Genomic DNA, 20,334 nt, shown 5'->3' on the forward strand with positions numbered 1-20,334 from the left:
TTGAACTTTGAAATGTCCACATCCTAACATTTTATTAAGCTTAATTGGGTTTGTAGAATATTTAAAGACCATCCAAACTCAAATGGGAGATCAAAATGAACTAATAGGTTGATGTAGACTTCCCCCCGCCTCCTGCCTTTGTGCTGCAGTAATGAAAGTGATGCATTCATACCTGGGGATGATGAGCACAAAAGCCTGGCTTTCTGGGGAGTTTTGGTGTGTCCTGATGACTGCCCTGGTCTGCACTGTGCCATGGCCCCTTCCCATGATCATCTGTGCTCTGAACCTGGCTTTCAGAACCATCCCCATCTGTCTCTGCTAAGGAGGCTTGCCATATAGTAAAAGTAGTTGGGCTCTAGGCAGACTTGTCAAAGTTTGTTTGATGGAGCTTCTTAGGGAAGAAATCTCCAATTATTGGCCATAAAATCCAAAAGGTTACAGAATCTGTCAGAGATGGAAATGAGGAGCAGTTTGACTCTATTACTCATAGAGGTTTTGCACTCATTTCATTGAGCAGTGGAGTAAGGCAGCCCACCCTACAAGATGCAAGGCCAGAGCTTAATTTTCACAGGTCATCTCTTCTCCTATTTGATTTTCACTGATACATTTACTTTTCCTATGTCCTTGGAGTATGGTTCAGGAAGTAGCAGTGTCATTACTTTCTTTTCATTTAAAATGATCTTTAATTATTAAAGCAATATTTGTTCATTTGTAAAAACATTCAAAGGATATAGAAGTTTACAGAGTAAAACGTGTAAGTCCCCTTTTAGAAAAAAATAGGATTCTGTGCTACACAGTATCCCACAACTTGCTTTCCCCCTTGCTAAGTTATAATGGATGTCTTTCTCATGAGTACATAGCTGCATGGTATTCCACTACATGAATGTCCCATGAGTTTTTTAGCCAATCAGCTATCAAGAGAAACTTGGAATTTAACAGGTTTTAACCATTACAAATAATAAAGGTGAAGGTCCTTGTTTTTTACATATTTGTCTATTTGTGAAAATGTCTAAAACCGAATTTATAGGGCTTTAAGAAGATATGCACTCTACAATTCTCCATACATCTATGACTTCGTGTCATCTCTGTTACCTGCTTGGCCCCCACAGACATTTTATTTGTTATCCTGGCTACAGATAAATGCCTAGAGCAAGAATTACTGAGTCTGAAAAAATTACAAATATAAAATGCTGTTGTTAAATGGATCTCCAGAATATTTATTTTGGAGTAAAGTCCCTTCATTTTGTTGCCAGTTGAAAGGCATTATTGTGAGAAATCCAGGGCATGAACCCAGTATTGTTTGATTATGTTTATTTTATACGCAGAGAGGCAACGAGTCATTTCCATGCCATTTCTACTCAAATAAGGGGGCCAATTCACTGGGAGCCAAGGGCTGCACATAAATGGAAATATTTAACATGATTCTGATTTTCTTTCATAAGCAATAAAATAAAATACAAACCAACAAAACGAGTATAATGCTATAAATGTCTTTGCACATACCTGACCCAGGGGATGGTGCTGACTGAAGAAGCCACAGTAGTGTTGTCAGTAGGGGCAGCGGTGCTGGTGGAGAGGGTCGTGGTGCTGGTTTTCATGATTGTGGTTACTGTTAGCACATTATTCCTGTGTAATCATGTCTGGTCTGAAGTTTGGTGCAATCCTACTGGTTTTCCAAATGGGTTGCCATCAAAATCAGAAACTGTGTAAGTTTTCCTGAATGGTTCACAGCACTGTTCTGGGGTTTTAACTATGCCTCCAGGAGAGAACTCAGTTTATCCTCAGGTTCGTCACCTGGATGGCAGAGGAGGTTTGGCACCTGCAGGTACCTTTGCTCAGAACAAATAGGCTGCTTTGCGTCAGGTCTTTTCCTCTTTGCCTGCAAAGATAGACTCACAGCTTCACTTCCTAAGAGCTATCTTTTATGCTTTCTGCTTCGTTAAGAACTTGCTTTGTGCAGGTTTTTATTAATCTGATGTTTTCCTTTTAAATAAATTGAATTTGAAATGAAAGGTAAAGATCTTTGAAGAAAAAAGCCTGAGGCTGGTCTGGCTCCCGTGAGTGCTGGCTCAGGGCCTTGTAGCTGGCTGGGTTGACAGAACCGGCATCTCCAGGAAATTGAGGGGAGACCCCAGTGTTATCCTGAGGTCATGGAAGACCTCTCTCATTAGATCAGTACTTGATGAAACTAAGCAAATCCCTTTACTTAACCGAGCCTCAGTTTCCGCCTAAATCAGACATTTTCAGCTAAAAGCCAACAGTGGCCAGGCAGGAAAAGTGAACAGGGGACAGCTCTGTGTAGGAAGGTCAGTGGTGACCACTTTGGGCCTATGAGGTTGCATCTTCTATTTTTTTTCCCCAAGAGAGTCAGAATCTCCCAATTAAAAAAAAAAAAAAAATCCCTCCTCCCAATGTGATTCCAGTGGGAATAGTGTGGAAAAGAGCTGGGGGAATGAAAGAGGCAAAGGCCTCTGTGTCTGCTCATCTGCCCCGGAAGCCCCCTTGCAGGAGCTGTTGATGGATGAAATAACTGCCTTACTGAACACAAATGAGGACAGACTAAGGCTACACAATGATAATGTATATTTAAACATCTCTTTAAGTTGGAAATAAACCATCACGTAAGAACTAGTCTTCCAGTTATATGTCTCAGTTAAGAGGATACTCATAACTAAAGCAAAATCTTAATTTTCAGTCAGCTATGTGCATTTACATTTTTATCCATTCATTTATTGAGTTGTAATGTTCCAAGCACTGTGCCCCATCAAAACACAGCCATCCTTTCCCTTGTCAGGTGGATGGTCTAGTGGAGATCAACCTCACAGATATAACCACCAAGATACTAGTTAACAACAGTCGCAATAAAGGCTCTGAAGGAGCCGTAGGGGTGCTTGACCCAGTCTGGCTGAGTGGAGGAGACATCAGCTGGAAAGACTTTGGGACCACATGTTGAATGTAATTCATCTAATACCATGTCTGCATTTAACTCAGTCATAAATTGGTGGCCGAAGTACTGACTTCACCTGCCAGAAGAATTTTGTTTGGACTGTGCGGTATTGACCCACATGCCATTTAAAATGTGAACCAAAGGATTTTAACCCTTTTAACTTCTGGTTTTTCTTCCATCTAACCCTCAAGTACAACTCTGGGAGGTGGGTTGTACTTTATTTCAAAGAATTCTGGCCTCATAATAGAGATTTGAGAAGGCAATAGAAAGTGAGAGATCCAAGGTTTTATATGTGTTCTCTGCTCTTTAGGAGCCAAAGTTTAGGAAAGCTAGAGAGGGTTCCCTTTGGTCTCCTGGCTATAGGCTGTGCCTCTCATCCCAATTAATTACCACCACAGACAGTAAGAGAGTGTCTGCAGCCTGTTCTCACCATTGGGTGGGTGGGGGGCATGCTGAAGTTCTTTCGGTGGCGTTTTTATTCCCAAGAAGAGCACACTCTGTACTTCCTGTGCGGATGAGGAAAATGGTTGCCAATTTGGTCCAGACCTGGATGATCTTTGTCCATATATGTGTAGCAAACCCAGGCCCACGATGCTGCCAGTCTCCCGTTTCAAGTTATTCTCCTCTGTCGCAAGTTGCACACAGAAAAACAACCACCACCAGTGCCATATGGGTTAAAAGATCAAAGGCCCCAGTTTTGAATATATTTCTAGCTGACTTTACTTCAAATGTCTTAAATATGTTTCTAAGGATGGGAAGCATGGAGCATTAAAGAGGTAAACCACATGTGTGTGAGCCATGCTTGTGGTCTGGGCAGGAGGGTGAAAAGTGAAAACCACTGATCCGGGTGTTCCTCTTCCTCTCAGGTTCGCATCTTCACGTACCTCATTGGAAGAGAGGCTGCTTTTGCAGACAATCTCAAGTGGATGGCCTGTGCCAATAAAGGTAGGTCCCTGGATGGGTTCAGTTCTGAATAAGTTCTCCGTGGATGTGTAGAAACAGAGACAGTCACGAGAAAGTGAAGAGTTCTACCAGAAGGCTGTGAATTCTAAGATAAGGTCTGGATGTTTCTAAATGATTATGACTGACTTGTAACAACTTCTCCCAAAATGTGTTTATAAACTTTGAGGACATAGTCAAGTGGAGTGGTTAAGCCTCTCCACTCTATTGCTTAGTAGCTGAGTGACCTTGGAAGAATTACTATGGCAGAGCCATTTACCATGCACCAAATATACATGTGCTCACTCACCATTCCCAGCCCCCTTGCACTGGTTCTGGCCAACAGGCTTTAAGCAGAACCAACCTGGGTCATTTATGGGCTAAAGCACTTAAGAGCTGGTTTGGTGGTATCTATATTCTTTTCTGCTCCTGTGAACTCTGAAGCTACATGATGGAATAGATGAAATAGCCTGGGTTCCTGAGTGGCCGCATGGAGCAGATGCCTTTCCACTCACCCTGTCTTCTGCCATCTGCCAGCCGATGATGGATATATAGTCTGTGTGATAAACCTTTGTGTTAAGCCAGTGAGATTTCCAGTTTGATATGTTCCCATAGCATAACTTAACCTACATAACTAATTAACTTAGTTAACTTTAACCTGCTTCAGTGTTCTAATTTTCAAAGTGGAGAGGGTGATAATAGCTTTTCTTTTTGATTTTTATTGAATATAGGGTTAAAAAAGGAAATAGTACAGATTAGGTGCCTAGTTCAGTGCTGAGACCTAGTAAGTGCTCAATAATTGTTGGCTTTTCTGCATTCACAGGTTAATTTTCTACATTCACAGGCCCTGATGTGTGTTGGAAACAATGCTTTAGGGAAGGCACAGGGAGGGAAGGAACAGGGCCTCCAGTCTTATGAAGGGCTTCTTTTCAGTCTACACACAACCAAGAAGGCAAAGCATAGGAGGCAAGTAGGTGGTATATTCTAGATTCCTTGAGTCTTAACCCAAACTCCTTGAGTTCAAATCCAGCCTCTACCAAATACCAATCACGGTGGTAGATGTTACCATACCTACCTGGGTCTGAGTTATATCACCTACAGAATAGAGATAGTGATGATACCTGCCCCCAGACAGATGCTGTGAGCACGAATGAGGCCATGCAGGTAAAGCTGGCAGCTCAGTGCCTGGCACAGAAATGCCCCATATGATTTCCTAGTGTTATATTGATCTGTGGTTATGTCTTATCTCTGCTCAGAGGCTATACAGTCCCTGAGAGCAGCCTGTCACTCTGATTTCCTCTTGAGCACTCAGCCCAACCTCCTACTCTATGTAGAGTGGCTGCTTCTTTAAGGTTTGAAAAATGAGCAAATTGACTATAAATACTAATAAAGGAAGATATGTCCTGTTGCACAGTAAATTGGTATTGGTGGATGTAGGTGGTCTATTTCTACATTGCCTGTTATGCCGTCCTTTATAAAAGTTCCAATATATGTATGTTAGTGGAGGAAAGAGGACTCAGGGAAGGGTTGGCAGGTCTCAGCTTTAGTTTTAGTGACTTAAGACAAAGTTATTTTAGTTGCAAGCAACCAAAGTTGCTCCCTGAAATTAAAAAGAAGAGTGTTTTGGAGAGAGAGGAGAGTGAGTCAGAACCCAGAGTGGGAAGGGAAGCTTATGTTTCATGAGGGACCAGGGGCTGTGTTTTTGTTTTTCTTTTCCTTCTTGGTTTCTTTCTACATTCCGTGGCATTCTTCTTCTCTGTAGATAGACCTTCTCTGCTAGGGCATGTGCATGTTAAAAATGGCTACCCCACGCTGTGCATACCCATCTATCCACATAACACCTATTGTGGAGAAAGGAGAGTTTATATCTTCTCCCAAAAATGATTCTGACACCCAGCTTGGGACAGGTCTTACCCTGCCGAATTGCATGTAGGCAGAGGTAAGCCCACAAAGAAAAATATATGTGCTCTGCAGGTGGATGGACACGGGAAGTTCTCAGGGAACAGGTGCCTAGCCAAGCAAGTAAACCTCTGCCTCACTTTCCCTTCGTTTGGCATTGTCTTTTATTATCTGCTTCTACTTGGAGAAATCTTTGAAGCAAGTCTCAATTTCCTCATCTAATAATGGACAACTGCATGAAAGGTTTGAACATTTCCTTGAAGCTCTAAAATAACATGTTCTGCAATTATTTTAGTTTATTGGATGGCTCACCTCACTCAAAAGTATCAGTAATTCTGATTGTCTCAGAGTAATGCATTTGGCTTCATTTGAAGGGGGAATATAGAAGGAAAGTAGGCATGAGGAGATGGAGGCTGAATGGATCCTAGGTTGCCTCTGAGAAAAGAGACCATTGAGATAATTTTTGGAACTTCACTGACATTTGAGTGAGCTACACTTTCTCAATTTTTTCCTTGATTCTGTGGTCTTGAAAGAAAGAGTTCCTTTCCATTTTTTAATTTTTAAAAGTTTTCATGTTATTCCTGCCACATCAGACTGCAATTCTTCCCATCAGCGAGTATGCATTTAGTCATGGGTTATTGTTTTTACCACTGTCTGTGTCCAGCTGATGAAAATTACTCAAATTGAAGTCTTGTCTTAATCAACTAATATTACACCATAATTTAGTTTTAGTCATTGTTTATAAGAATCTTTGAAGAATCCTTTTGAAGACAATTTAGTCAACTCAGAGTATTTCGGGGCCTGGCCATAGAATATAGCCCTTTAGATTTATAAGTTCTGAGCGCAGCAACTTGGAAAATCGGAGGAGGTAATAGTAGCTGCTTAGCTGGCCCAGCCGCTGGATTCCGCAGTGATTCTCCTTCTCTTCCTGTCCAAATCCAGTTGTTTCCTTCCCTGCCAGAGTCAGTCCCTCACAATAGTTTCACCTTCCTCCTCTGCTTCTCTTCTAAAGGGCCTTGGGAATAAAATGTCATTGTTTGCCACTCTTCAAAGTAGCAGTTGCCATCAAAATGTCAGGTTCCAGTCATCTGTGCCCATATAAACATCGGCTTCATGTTGCGTCAGTTATGGGGTTTAGACCAACGTAACGTCGGTGAGCAAGTATTCTTCTATGGTCATTAATTAAATCATTGTTTATACTCTCAGATTGTTATAGTATGGAGGCAGCGTAACATTTTTCATCTCAAGTGACATGAGGTCCAGGGAGGGCCCGCCCCCCTCCTTACATATTTTTGCCCTGACTCAGCCAAGTTCTTCAGTGAAATGAAGCATTAGCATTCAGGGACCAGAGCAGACCCAGGGAAGCCCAGGGAGAAGCCTGTTGGCTGACTGACCAGAGTGACCCTAGGGCGGAGCAGGAGTTGTCAGGACCAGCTCATTGTCCCTGGGTCAGTGGTCAAGGACCTGCTATCGGTGCGAAACTTCTTGTTTGGAAGTCTGGTAGCCATGGAGACAGTTCTCAGTCGGTGGACCTCTGACACTGCCCTCTGGAAATGGATGTCTGGGCATATTCATAGCCCTCACAGGAGTTCTCTGCCTCCTCCAATCCACTAGCAAAATCCAGAGAGGCCTGGAGCTCATTGGTTTGTCTCATTTTATGCATAACTAGGTCCTATCTTGAGGCAACCAGCCCTAATGAGGCAAAGCAGCAAACCATTTAAAATACATTAAAACAATTATTGCCACTGTAGAATGGCTTATAGAACTTAAAATTCTGCATTCACACTGCTGGTTAAACAAGTGAACTGGGAAAACTGAAAAGAGGGGCCAACTAGCCCAGATACTCCATAAAGCCTTGATGACCTTCTGTAATGTTCAGTGTGCCAAGATTTTAAATAAGCACTGCCTGATTCTCCTTCAAAAATCACGGTGAATGGAGTGTTTTCCAGCTGTGCAAATAAAGAAGGGTCTCTGTGTTTGGTTCTCAACCTATCTGTCATCATTAGATCGAATGGAAACGCCGCATGAGTCTCTCTTGGTTATCTGCTCAGCCTGTCCCTCTTTGATAGGCTAATGGTCAGTCTCTCCTTGTTTGAAAGAGAACTGGCGGCCTGAGACCTCCTTGGAAGTTCAGACCCACAGCCTTTTCCCACTAGAAATCTCTTAACCTCACTATACCTTTCCAAGTGTCAAATTTATGAGGCCAGAATGGTTGTTTGGAGTAGGGGAAAACTGGCAATTAAAATTTTTTGCTGTTTCAGAAAAGGTGGAAGAAGGCAAAAATGACAGTTATTCAGATACCTTTGTATAATTCTTTTTTTGTACTCTTCAACCAATAGCTCTCCAATTCCCCAACCCCCAGCCCCTGGTAATCCCCTTTCAACTCTGTTGCTATGATTTTCACTTTTCTAGATTCCACATACCAGTGATATCATACAGTATTTGTCTTTCTCTGTCTGACTTATCTTATTTAGCAAGATGTACTCAAGGTCCATACATGTTTTTGCAAATGGCAGGATTTCCTTGTTTCTCATGCTGAATAATATTCCTTTGTGTGTGTGTGTGTATACACTGTATCTTTTTAATCCATTTTTCCATTAATGGAGACTTAAGTTGTATACATTCTTTGTGTAGATTCCATAGAACTTGAGAATTTGAGTGGAAAGGGTAATAGTTGTGAAGATGAAGATGGTGCTACTGTTGTTAATAGCAACTAAGGATGACAAACTTCTTACTAAGTGCCAGGTAAAGTGCAAAGTACTTTTATGTATTATCTCTTTTGACCCTCATTAAAGCTGTATAAAGTGCATGAGAAGGAAACTGAGACTCAGAGAGACTAGCAGCTCGCCCCAGGTTACCAGCTAGCAGGTGGCAGAGCCAGGATTCAGGCCCAGTTGATCCAAAGCCTGAGCCTAACTCTTCACCAGGGTGTGAGGTTGCTTCGCTTTGGGGAGAAGAAAGTCATGGTTCATAGAGGAATATTTCCCATGATTTGAGAGAATCTAGGAAAAGGAATCTAGATGTTGAGAAAGGACTTTAATGGTCTATAGTTAATAAAGACTGGAGCTGGGATTTATACCCAGCCTATGTGTTCCAGAAATTGTCCTGCTTCAGCTTGTGTAGGCATGTGGTCCAGTTTCTGACATTTTACAAATGGAGATATTAAGGCTCTCTGAGGAGACGAGGCAGTGTGGAATGGGGCACAGCGATAGAGCTGCAGGCAAGCCAGCATTCCTAGCTCCACAGTGTGATCCTTTAAATTAGAGCTTCCCAACCTTTTTGGCACCAGGGACCAGTTCCATGGAAGGCAATTTTTCCACAGACTGGGTGGGGGAGGATGGTTCAGGCGGTAACGCGAGCGATGGGGGGGATGGTCAGGCGGTGAAGAGAGCAATGGGGAGCGATAAGGAGCGGCAGATGAAGCATCACTAGCTTGCCCGCTGCTCACCTCCTGCTGTTCGGCCTGGTTCCTAACAGGCCGAGGACCAGTAGCCATGGTCCCCAGGGATTGGGGACCCCTGCTTTAAATTATTTTTTCTAGCATGAAATTTGAAATTAAAAATGTAATATTATAGACTTGAGGACACGGGGAGGGGGAAGGGTGGGCTGGGACAAAGTGAGAGGGTGACATGGACCTATATATACTACTGGGTGTAGGGTAGATGGCTGGTGGGAAGCAGCCACGTGGCACAGGGAGATCAGCTTGGTACTTTGTGACTGCCTGGAGGGGTGGGATAGGGAGGGTGGGAAGGAGATGCGGGAGGGAGGAGATGTGGGGATGTATGAATGTGTGTGGCTGATTCACTTTGTTATGAAGCAGAGACTAACACACCATTGTAAAGCAATTATACTCTAATAAAGATGTTAAAAAAAGAGAGAAAAATGTAATATTATTCACACACAAAAGACTTGCTCCTAAATCAGAGGTTCTGGCTGATTCTGATAGTTTCACACTTGGGAGCCCCCTTCTCCAGGTGGCACATGCCCACTGAGGCCCCTGGGCTCCCTGCCCTAGTGGTCATTCTCTCCTTGGTCTTCTCTTTCCAACTCATCGGACATGTGCCCTTCAGCTCTCAGGGCCCAACAGACCTCTTACTTGTTCTTTGTAATGGTCCAAAGAGATATGGAGGTAGAAAGTTGTTTATCAATTCTGCATTTTTCTATAGAAAAAAGTGATTTTCAGTAGTGTGTGATGTTGATGGGGAGGACGAAGATGGGACAGAATATTGTGAGGGTCTTCCAAGAACACTGTTGTTCTGTAAGAGGATGCCCACCAGGTCACACCAGCAACATCACTGCCTACCTTATTGCCTTGAGAAGACTGGGACCTGATCACTGGCTTTCTTGTTTTCAGCCTGCCTTATGTCAGAGGGGAAAAGAGTCTTTGAAAAGACTCAAGGGAGCAGTGCCCATCACACCAAAAGTAGAACGAGGACCTTACCCAGACCTTACTGGTGAGGTAGACAGCCATGGTCTCCCACTGAGGAGCAGACTCCGGGGTCCCTCAGATCTGGTGTCATTGCAAAGTGGAGTGTTGAATGATGTACTGATGGAGCATCTCATGCAGAGGCACCACTTAGACAAGGGACTCTTAAGAAATCTCTAAGTAAGGGTAGTAAAGTATCAGAAATACAAAGCACCAGGCTGCATGTGGTTTATCACACTGAGTAGTTGTAACTCAGAGTTCACAGGAGACTCTGTAAGGGAATAGGTAAATAAATTGATGTTATGGAGAAAAATGAGCAGATCATTTATAATAGGTGGCTAATTTCAGCATTAATTACTCCTTGATAATTACCAAAAGATTGCTGATTCTGTTTTCTTACATGATATATGAAGTCCAAAAATGCACATTAAAGAAGAGAATAAACATTCAAGAGCTAGAATTTAAAAGAAATAAAAAGAAGTGAGGGAAGGGGAGGGAAAGTGGCCAGTTCAAAGGATGCAGAGGGAGAAGGAGGGAAGCATCTATGGTTACAGCCAAAGAGTCCAGCCCTCAGCGACTTCCTGTTATCCATCAAAAGGTACATTTGTTAACTAAAACTTATATGAAAAACATTTAAAAACAAAAAGAGACTCTTTCAGAAAAGTTTTACAGTTTAACGGGTTGGGGTTAGACAATCTGATTTGCATGATTTGCATTAAGCTTTGCAGTGTACATTATTAATATTATCTTTGTAATTCTAGCTTTTCTTACCTTTTATACATCTGCATTTCTGGTCTATATATTGAAATATAAGTTAGAACTGTGGTATGGGTTTTGAGTAGACCTTTGGTGCTAACTACTGTGCATTTGCCAGGAACCTCATAGGGCAACCACATATTTCCCCACCCCAGCCTCAAACTTTCCCAGCCACAGAGATTCAAACAGCCCATTAGGGGTGTCCTTACAGAGGAGGACCATGGTCTGAGCAGCCGCCATGCTGTCCTTTGCCATTACAGGAAGAGGCAGTGTCTTCAGTGGTTAAGAGCAAAGGTTTCGGAATCAAATGAATCTGTATTCGAATTGATCCAAGACAAATTACTAAACTCTGTTGTTTCTGTTTCCTCCCTATACAACAAGCACACACACATGTAGAGCTGTTGTGTTATCCAAGTGTAGAGCGACAATGTGAATCACAGTAAGACTTTGGTGAATGTCCCTGCTTCAGTAATGGCTCTCACAGAGCCATGTGCTGGTTCTGGGAATATCACTCTGGACAAGACAGGCACCAGCTTTTTGTAACATTTCATGGAGCCAATATTCCATTGACAGAGAACAAAGTAAACAAGTAAATCAGAATTCAGCATTGATGAATCTTCAGAAGAAAGTGAAAGCAAGGTGAAGCAAGAGGAAATGAGTTCAGACAGCTAACCCCTGAATGATCCAAAGGAACCATCCGTAGAAAACTGGATAAATGGTGTGCCAGGCAGAGGGTATAGTAGGTGCAAGCTCCTGGGGAGGGTCAGGTGGATGAGCTTGGTGGGAGGATGGAAGGGGATGAGTTCATCCAGGGAGGCAGGGGCCTAGTGAGGGAGAGTCTTAGAGGTCAGGTAAGGAATTTGGATTTTATTCTAACCCTAAATAGAAGCTGTTTTAGGATTTTAGGCAGGGAGATGATGGTCTGCTTTATACTTTAGATGGTCTGCTTTATACTTTCCCTTGACTGCTGTCAGGAGTCTAGTTAACAAGGAGGGGGATTTGTGGGGCAAGGGTGGTTGTTGCTGTACCCTGGGGGAGAGACAGTGGAGTCTGGAGTAGGGTGGGAGCAGTGGAAATGCGGGATTGGACTTGAGACATATTTTAGAGATAGGGCCAGAAGAACATGCTGGTGGATTAGCTATGGGGTGGGGTGAGGAAATGATGGCTATCAAGGATAATTCTTAAGTGTTTGGCCTAGTTTGGCAGTGGCGTCATTTGCTGAGATGGGAAAGACCCAATGTGGGAGGAATAGGTTTGGCCAGGGAAATCAGGAGTTGGCTTTGGACGAGTTCAGTCTGAGAATCCTGTTAGTCATCCTTATGGAGGTGTCAGGTATACTGTTGGCTATGGGTCTGTAGCCAGCTTTTTGTAACTTTTCAGAACTTTGATTATGATAAGCAAGGCCAAGTGAGGATGATCCCTCAGCTCCATCCCCTTCCAAATGTGTGATTGTTTTTCCGTCCCACTCCCCTTGAATGCTGAGAATCTCTCTCTCCCATCTCCCTCCTTCTATTTATTCCCTCCCTTCTCTTGGCCCTATTTTGGAAAAGCCAAATCAGGGATTTTTACTGTTGGCTTTGAGGATTAGAATGAAAACACAGACAACCAAGAAAAACTCCTCCCAAGAGAGGCTGTGTTTACTGCACATTTGGTACAGGAACCCACAGTACGAATAGTGCTATACTGTGAATTGCTCACCCAGGTATCCTCACGGTTCAGGACCATGGAGTTCTCTCCTCCTCTTACCAACATGGCAACACCTCTCTTGGTGTGTCCTCTGTGTCATGTTTGTCTCTCTAAGACCCTTCATGCAGAGCCAAAGGTTTACCTACTAGAGAAGAGCTGAAATGTTTTCTTTCTTATTCAAACACTGATTGCAGTCGTGGTTTGTGGAGGGATTATAACTATGATGCTTGCTGTCATCCAGCAATCTTCTTTAAAACTTGTCTTTCCCACTATGCCTCTAAGAGGGGCCACCTGGAAGCCTTGCGTGAGCAGTGACCCAGATGGACATCCCTAACTGTAGTGCCTGGCCTCTGAGGGAGTGCCAAGGTACACATGGGCCCTGCTCCAGAGCCCTGAGCTAGAGCAGGGTCTCACAGGCCTTTGGGGCTCAGTTTCTACTGGGATGGGCGAGGCTCTGGCCCTGGCCAGGAGGGTGGAGTGGACAGGAGTGACAGTGCATGTTAATTAGCACTGTGCAGAGCTGTCACCGGGAAGCCAGAAGCCACATGGTCCCAACCTGGTTTGGGGTTGGTATACCAAATTCAAACCAGCTGGCTTTTGTTTGGAAATGCCCTGGGAGGGTCCTGGTCCTTTCTGGACAACAAAAGGGCTGGCGTTTCCTTACCCTGAGCCCTGTATTAAACACTAAGAGGTTCTATAAACACTACAGCAAGTGCTGTGACAGATCTGGCTTCAGAGGCACACATATCCTCTCTCATTTGTTGGCAAGTAGGAGCTGGCATAAACTTAGTTATAAAGGTCCTTATTTAGAGGCATGGGGAGGAAACATGAATCTGTGTCCATCCAGTGTCCCCCTGCTTAAAATGCTTCCATGACTACTTGCCTGTAGGATAAAGTCTAAACTCCTTCCCAAGATCTTATGTGATAGTCTCTCTGCTAATTCCTCTGATCTTATAGCACCCTACTTCTACTCACTCTCCCCCAGCTTTTCACTCCAGCCATTCTGAGTTTTTTTCAGTTCCTAGAATGGGTCTAATTCTGACCTTGGGCCTTTACTTACATTCCTTGCTTTGCCAGACATAGTCTTTAACCCCCCTTCCTCTAGCTAACTGGTCCTCATCCTTCAGGGTTCAGCTGTACTGACCCTTCTTCAGGGTAGCCAAGTGATTGGCTGTCCATGCTGTGTGTTTCTCTATAATGTTGACTGTGCTATTTTGTAGTTGTCAGCTTACTCAGACCTCCCAGGCCTCCAGGAAGCAGGGGTCATGCTCATCTAGTTAACGCCTGCTGCTCCAGTGGTAGGCACCAAGAAAGCCTTCCATAAATGTTTGAATGAAGGGCCCCCTCCTGGGGATCCAGACCTGTGCTCAGTTCAGCCCTTCTCTTCTAACATCTCCTAACTCCCAGCAAAGTCAACAGAACCCCAAGCTGAAGAGGAGCATAGCAGTACCTGAACTCGAGATCAAAATGGCCTCTCCACCCACAAGATGATAGCACGTTTAGAACTTTTTATGTTACTGAGAAACCACGTCTACCCAGCATATTCAAAAGGCAGGTCTGGTAACTACATGAGGGTTTGAGCTGGAGTTTCAGCCTTAAACACACAAAGAGCAAAATTCTGTAGAAGCAAAAGGCATAGATTAAGATACTCAAGCCTCATTTCACCTTCTGTATTTGCCACTTGATACCGGTGAGAACACGGCCGAAACACATATGCTCGGTCTGCCTCAGTCATCTTATCTGTAAAGTGGGCAAGTTATCTCCACTTCATCATGTTGTCAGGAATAAATGAGGCAAATCTTATCGGGTGTTTAGCAAATTTTGTGCCCCTTATTAAGCACTCAAAAATTAATTATAGGGGGGAGGGATAAATTGGGAGATTGGGATTGACATATACACACAACTATATATAAAATAGCACAGGGAACTCTACTCAGTACTCTGTAATGACCCTTATGGGAAAAGAATCTAAAAAAGAGTGGATATATGTATATGTATAACTGATTGACTTTGCTGTACACCTGAAGCTAGCACAACCTTGTAAATCAACTATACGCCAATAAAAATTTTTAAAAAAAGAAAAAATTATTATAACTATTATAGTTATAAAAATAGGACAGCCTTTAAATTTTGTGCTTTTTAGTTTTCCCATTGGAAATAAATACACTAAAATGAAAAAAAAGGGGGGGGGGTTACAAAATGGCATGTAGAGAGGACTCCCATATCTACCAGAGAAAGTCTATATGTATATGTATAGAAAACATCTGGAGAGAGATTCTCCAAAGGATTAACAGGGACTTCTTCTGGGAGGTGGGTTTGTGGTTGATCTTCATTTTATTCTTTTTGCTTGACTCTGTTTTCTAACATGAACACATTGCTCATTAAGTGGGTGATGGTAGAGAGGAGACAATGTTTAAAAAGGAAAAGGGAAGAAAGAAATTAGCTAGAGGCTAAGAAGGCATAGCGTAGGTCTGCTCGCCAGTTGTAGTTGTTCCTGTCTTTACTAAACGTGGTTCTCCCTTGGCAGGATTTTTCACCCAGATCTCCACCTTGGCTGATGTGCAGGAAAATGTCATGGAATACCTCCACGTACTCAGCCGGCCCAAAGTCATCGACCAGGAGCACGACGTGGTGTGGACTGAAGCGTACATCGACAGCACTGTGAGTCCCCAGAGCCCCAGGGGAGAGCCTGAGGGTTCCTCCTACCATGGGAGAGTTTCCCTGGGTTTATTCCAGAAGATGGTGGTTGTAGCATTCCTTCTCAGTAACGAGGTTCACTGACATCTTCCATATTTGTATGGTTTGCGTTGGTCTCTTAGCAAGCAAGGTTAGTGACAGCTCCTAATATCAGAGAATGTAACAGGTTCTTCTGGAAGGTGTCTGGTCAGCACAGAAAACTCACTTTTGGTTTCTGTCTTCTCTACCTTTTTTTCCTTCTCACAAGTGTACAAGTTCTGTCAGTGTGGCAATGATGACAGGTGTGTAAGATTTGGTCCTTGCCATCATCGGAGAGGCCCAGTCCTGGGGGTGAATCTTGGGTCTCAGCTTGGGAAGGTGGGACCACCTTCAGTTCTGACAGTGAACTGGAGCCACCATAGAGGCCACAGCTGCCTTTTCTTCCCTTGAACAAGTGAGAAAATGCTTCAGTGGTGGTTATATAGGCACTGATTGTTGTTGCAACTCTGGCCATGGGCTCATTCTAAAGCCAAATTCCAAGGAAAAAAGATTCTGGTGCCGAATTACCTTAAAAGGAGGAGTGTTGCCAATCATCAAATAATGGCTCAATGGCCAGGTTTCTTGTGTAGTTGCTGGGTGATTTTTCATAGTGATAATGAATCTGATGGGAGTGGCATTTTTCATTTATTGATTGTAAATGTTCTCAGAGGGCCCCTCTCCTATCATTTGTGTCGGGATTAACATCACATTAATCGCTGTAACCCAGACCAGCCATCCTCCAGAGTGATCTCAATGGCTGCCATGGGCCAGCTTTTCTCTCCACGAGCTCTCTCATTCCTGCTGCTCTTCTGGCAGCTGCAGGCAGATACAGGGCAGGAGCAGCACGTGGGAACCCATCTTGGGGGCCAGCAAAGCAGCCTGCACCCCCCACACACAGCCTTAAAGTACACAGTGGGACCATGGAAATACAAACTTGTCAGGAAGGGGTAGCCCGTCCCCAGGAGAAATCACCCTGAGTGGAGATGAGTGTTAAGCTGAAGAACCATGTCTGGTTGCCAGGGAGACCTTGGGCTTTTATCACATTCAGAGTCTGACCCAGTTTGGTTTAGAATCATGGAAGTGAAATAACTAAGCCACCCCATTTGTTTCGGCACCATACTAACAGTAATAACAGAGCAGCAACAGTGATGGTTTCATCTCTTCCTCATATGTGTGGTTGAGTAAGGCCGGGGAAGAGGAGAGGAGGAGGGCAGCCAGCCAGGAACAGACTGATCCAGACACCCAGTGGTTCTGTGTACAAACCCTGAACAGCCAGTTGGGCCTGTCATCTTATTTGTTTCATCAATGTAAAAAATATAAAACAGAGTCTCTATGGGACTAGCACCTGGATAAACAGACAGATCAGTAGAATAGAAGGTCCAAAAAAAAAGACCCACATACGTATGGAAATTTAGTTTGTGATAAAGGTGGCATCTCAAATCAGTAAGGCTAGGATGGGCTTTGTAATAAATGCTTTTGGGAAAACTAGATAGCTATTTAGGAGAAGATAAAATTAGTTATTTTCTTCACATCACACCGGAGAAAAATATCCAAGGGGATCAGAGAGCTAAACTCTAAAAAATGAAACCACATAAGCACTAGAACAAAATCTAGTGAATTCCTCTATAACCTGAGTCCAGAGAATGGCTTTCTAACAATGACTCCAAAATCCAGATGCAATATAAATAAAAATAGGTTTGACTACTTAAAATATAAACAAAACAAAACCCAACTTTTATAAGTAAAAAAATCAAGCACAGTAAAAAAGAAGCAAAATCAAAAAGCAAATGGTAAAATAGGAGAAAATATGCAGCATATAGCACACATAAAGAACTAATAATCCTAATATATAAAGAACTTTCAAAAATTAAGGGGGAAACCCCAAAATTCCTATAGAAAAAAAATGAGCAAAAGACATGAGCAGACAATTCACACAAAAATAATAAAAATGGTTTTTAAACATATGGAATATGTACAACTGCACACATTGTAAGAAAAATGCAAATTAAAGTATAGTTTGAGATACCATTTCTCTCATCTATTAGAGTGGCAGAAATGAAAAGCTTAACTTTGTTGGTGAGGCTGTGGGAAAGGGACGCTTGTACATGCTTGTGGGAAGACAGAATTGGGGTATAGGAAGGGGAAATGTGCATTTACCCTTTGACCCAGAAATTCTACTTCTAGGAATTAACTCTGAAGATAAACCTCCAACAATCCAAAAATACATATGCATAAGTTTGTTCACTGCAGAATTGCTTGTCATTTCAAAATATTGAAAGTTACCTAAATCCCCAACCATAAGAGATCAATTGGATAAACTGTGGTACATGGATGTAATAGAGTCTTAATGTTAAAAACAAACAAACAAACAAAAAGCCTGGCATATTTTGTGCCAGACAGTAACGAAGCACTCAAAACCACGAGGTCACATCAAAAGGCCCAAGAATCAACATGAAGGGGCTCTCACTGGTCAACTCTGGGATTATTTGAGCCTCAAAATTAAATAGAAGAGTAATGGACTATAACTTGAATAAAACAAATCAATGTGTTCTAAATACGTAAACAAATCTCAAACAGATGGACTAAATAGATGATGAAATGGATGGGAGGGAGTGCGGTGTGCAGTGGGCAATGGGATGCTGCCTGGTGGGTGTGGAGGGAGGGAGTCCTGAGATGGAAAATCACCAGTGGGCAATGATTTTAGTAAAGATTGATTAGGGTGAAGGTCATCCATGGATGCTAAATCTAGGGGGGAATTTTGATGATGAGCAGGATATTTTCATGGTCTCAAAGTACTTCCCTAGAGATTTTTGACTAGTTAGGAGGAAAAAATTTAAAAAAATAGTATCTATCCAGTGGGAGACCCAGCAGCAACAAATATAATAATATAATTGATTTAATACTTAAGTAAATAGCTTGTAATGACCTAAGAGTATAGTACTTTCCCTCTTTATTAATTATACATTAATTCATACAGTTCTGGGTCTGGACAAGATCAAGATAAAAGTTTGTGAACAGAAGCTGAGTTAGGATTTTTGCACATGAGAGTCCAGGGTTGTGTTTAATCCAGCCTGACCTAGAATCAAGACAGACAGAATTTTCCTTTCAGGGTCCATCCTCCCTGACTATTACTACCAGTCTGATTAAATATTCTGTTTCCTGCCTGGCTGTTCTATTCAATTTGCTCTCCTGGTGAAGCCCAAATAAATGAATTAATGTTAACAGCATTAATTATGTTTAATCTAATAAGATTTCATGTATTAATTGACAAAACAGCGAACACCAGAATTCTGAAATTCATGGGCTTCTCATCTGAATACAAGTTGTGCTGCACAGTCATTATCTCTTAGGTGCAGAGCAAAAAATCATTAACAATGGAATTTGTTCTATTTTGTAAGCAAATGACTTACGTTTTCCAGTTGGGTCCTAATCATCTTGGGAATGCTACCCAACTTGGTATGCAGAGTAGAACATGCATCAGACTGTAGAAGCATCAGCATCCCTGATCAATCCCTCCAGGGGAGTTTGCACAGACCACAGTGACACGTAGAAGGGAAGCAAAGAAATCTTTTAGAAACAGCAGGAATGTGACCATTTAAAATAATGAGAATTCATTACCAAGCTCCCCTGCCCCTCCCCTCTGCTGGTAATACAATTCAGTACGAAATTTGTAGGAACTTTCAAACCAATTTAGTTGCATTTGCAAATTGGACGTGTATCCCTCCTCCTCACCCCCCACTAAGTCCAACTCAGAGAAAATGCTTTGCATATGATAAATTGCACATTTGTTTTGGTTTCCCATCTCAGAATGGCACCTAGGACATTTAGGAGTCGGTTGGGTGATTGCTTTAGGCTACAACATCTTACTGCCTAGAAGCAATTACTCAGGGGGTTGAAGCCATCATAAGGAAGTTGTTGGGGCTTGGAAGCTGAATTTACAGTATTTTCCCCAAGACACCACTGCATATCAAAGAAGTTCAAATCGTCAAAACAAAAAGACACTCTTAAAGAGAAACATAAAACATCCTGCTGGGTTGTGGAACAGAGAATGCCATCTGCATTACATGGCATAGAGGAAACTGATTATGTTGGGACCTCTATTTCATAGCAGATGGGTTCATTAAATTTAATAGCCTCCAGAGCCTTTAGAAACCGTGTTAAGAACATGCGGAGCATGCTGTGACACTTCACTTCTGGCCCTGCAGTCATTATAACTCTGGCATAGACCATAAATATTCCAGTACTTTATTTCCATTGAAACAGATTACTATTATAATTATTTTTTTGCCAGGAGATGGTGATGTTAAAAATTGGTGCATTCTTGATTTCAGGTGCTATTTCTATTCATCCAAATATTTTCCTCTTCCATTTGATTCTAGATTTCAGTATTAAATAGGATTTTTTTTTTTTAGACAACCATTTTTTTTCTACTTTGAGTTGGTGTTACAAAACTATGAATCAAAGGTATAAAATTATTTTCTTTAGGAAAGATGAGCTGTTCTAACACCCTGTATCGATGACTGTCAACTAGTAGAAAAGTTTAGGGCTGAAAATGAAAAAAATTTTTTTAGATTTCAAGTGGTTCTTTTTTTAGATTTTTAGATTTATTGTTGTTTCTGCTATTATGGTATAGTAATTTTCAACTATCTATAATAAAAGGGGAGCGTCTAGAAATAGATAAGCCCTTAAAAAATAAATAAAATCACTAAGCCTGAATAATAATTTAGCATGATAGATTGTTCAGCAGTCTTTGTTTACAAGTGACAGTACCCAACTCAAAGTAGCAAAGGTCAGAAAGGGAATTTGTTGACCTGCAAGCAAGATATCTGTGTAGTTCTCTCTTGAGGTATGACTAGATTTAGGGATCAATCCCATTTGTTTTGACTTGTTCCTTGATTCTTATATGCTTATTCCCAGCAGACTGTCTCTACTGAGTAGCAAAGATGGTCTCTACCATCCACTAACT

The 20,334-nt window shown here is 42.3% G+C and overlaps 1 protein-coding gene across 2 annotated transcripts in view; it reads left to right on the forward strand.

Moving 5' to 3' along the window:
* The window catches only part of CACNA2D3 (calcium voltage-gated channel auxiliary subunit alpha2delta 3), an 800,023-nt gene that overhangs the window by 497,277 nt on the left and 282,412 nt on the right, over positions 1-20,334 (forward strand). For both annotated transcript variants that reach the window (XR_014251113.1, XM_082414438.1), the window contains exons 12-13: positions 3,814-3,892; positions 15,181-15,314. Coding sequence is in view for 1 of the 2 variants with exons in the window: in XM_082414438.1 (XP_082270564.1) it covers positions 3,814-3,892; positions 15,181-15,314 (213 nt within the window). In the remaining variant the exon portion in view is untranslated. The remainder of the gene's footprint in view (positions 1-3,813; positions 3,893-15,180; positions 15,315-20,334) is intronic.

Source organism: Balaenoptera physalus, assembly GCF_965194825.1.
Source record: "Balaenoptera physalus genome assembly, chromosome: 11".
NCBI classification, from domain to species: Eukaryota; Metazoa; Chordata; class Mammalia; order Artiodactyla; family Balaenopteridae; genus Balaenoptera; species Balaenoptera physalus.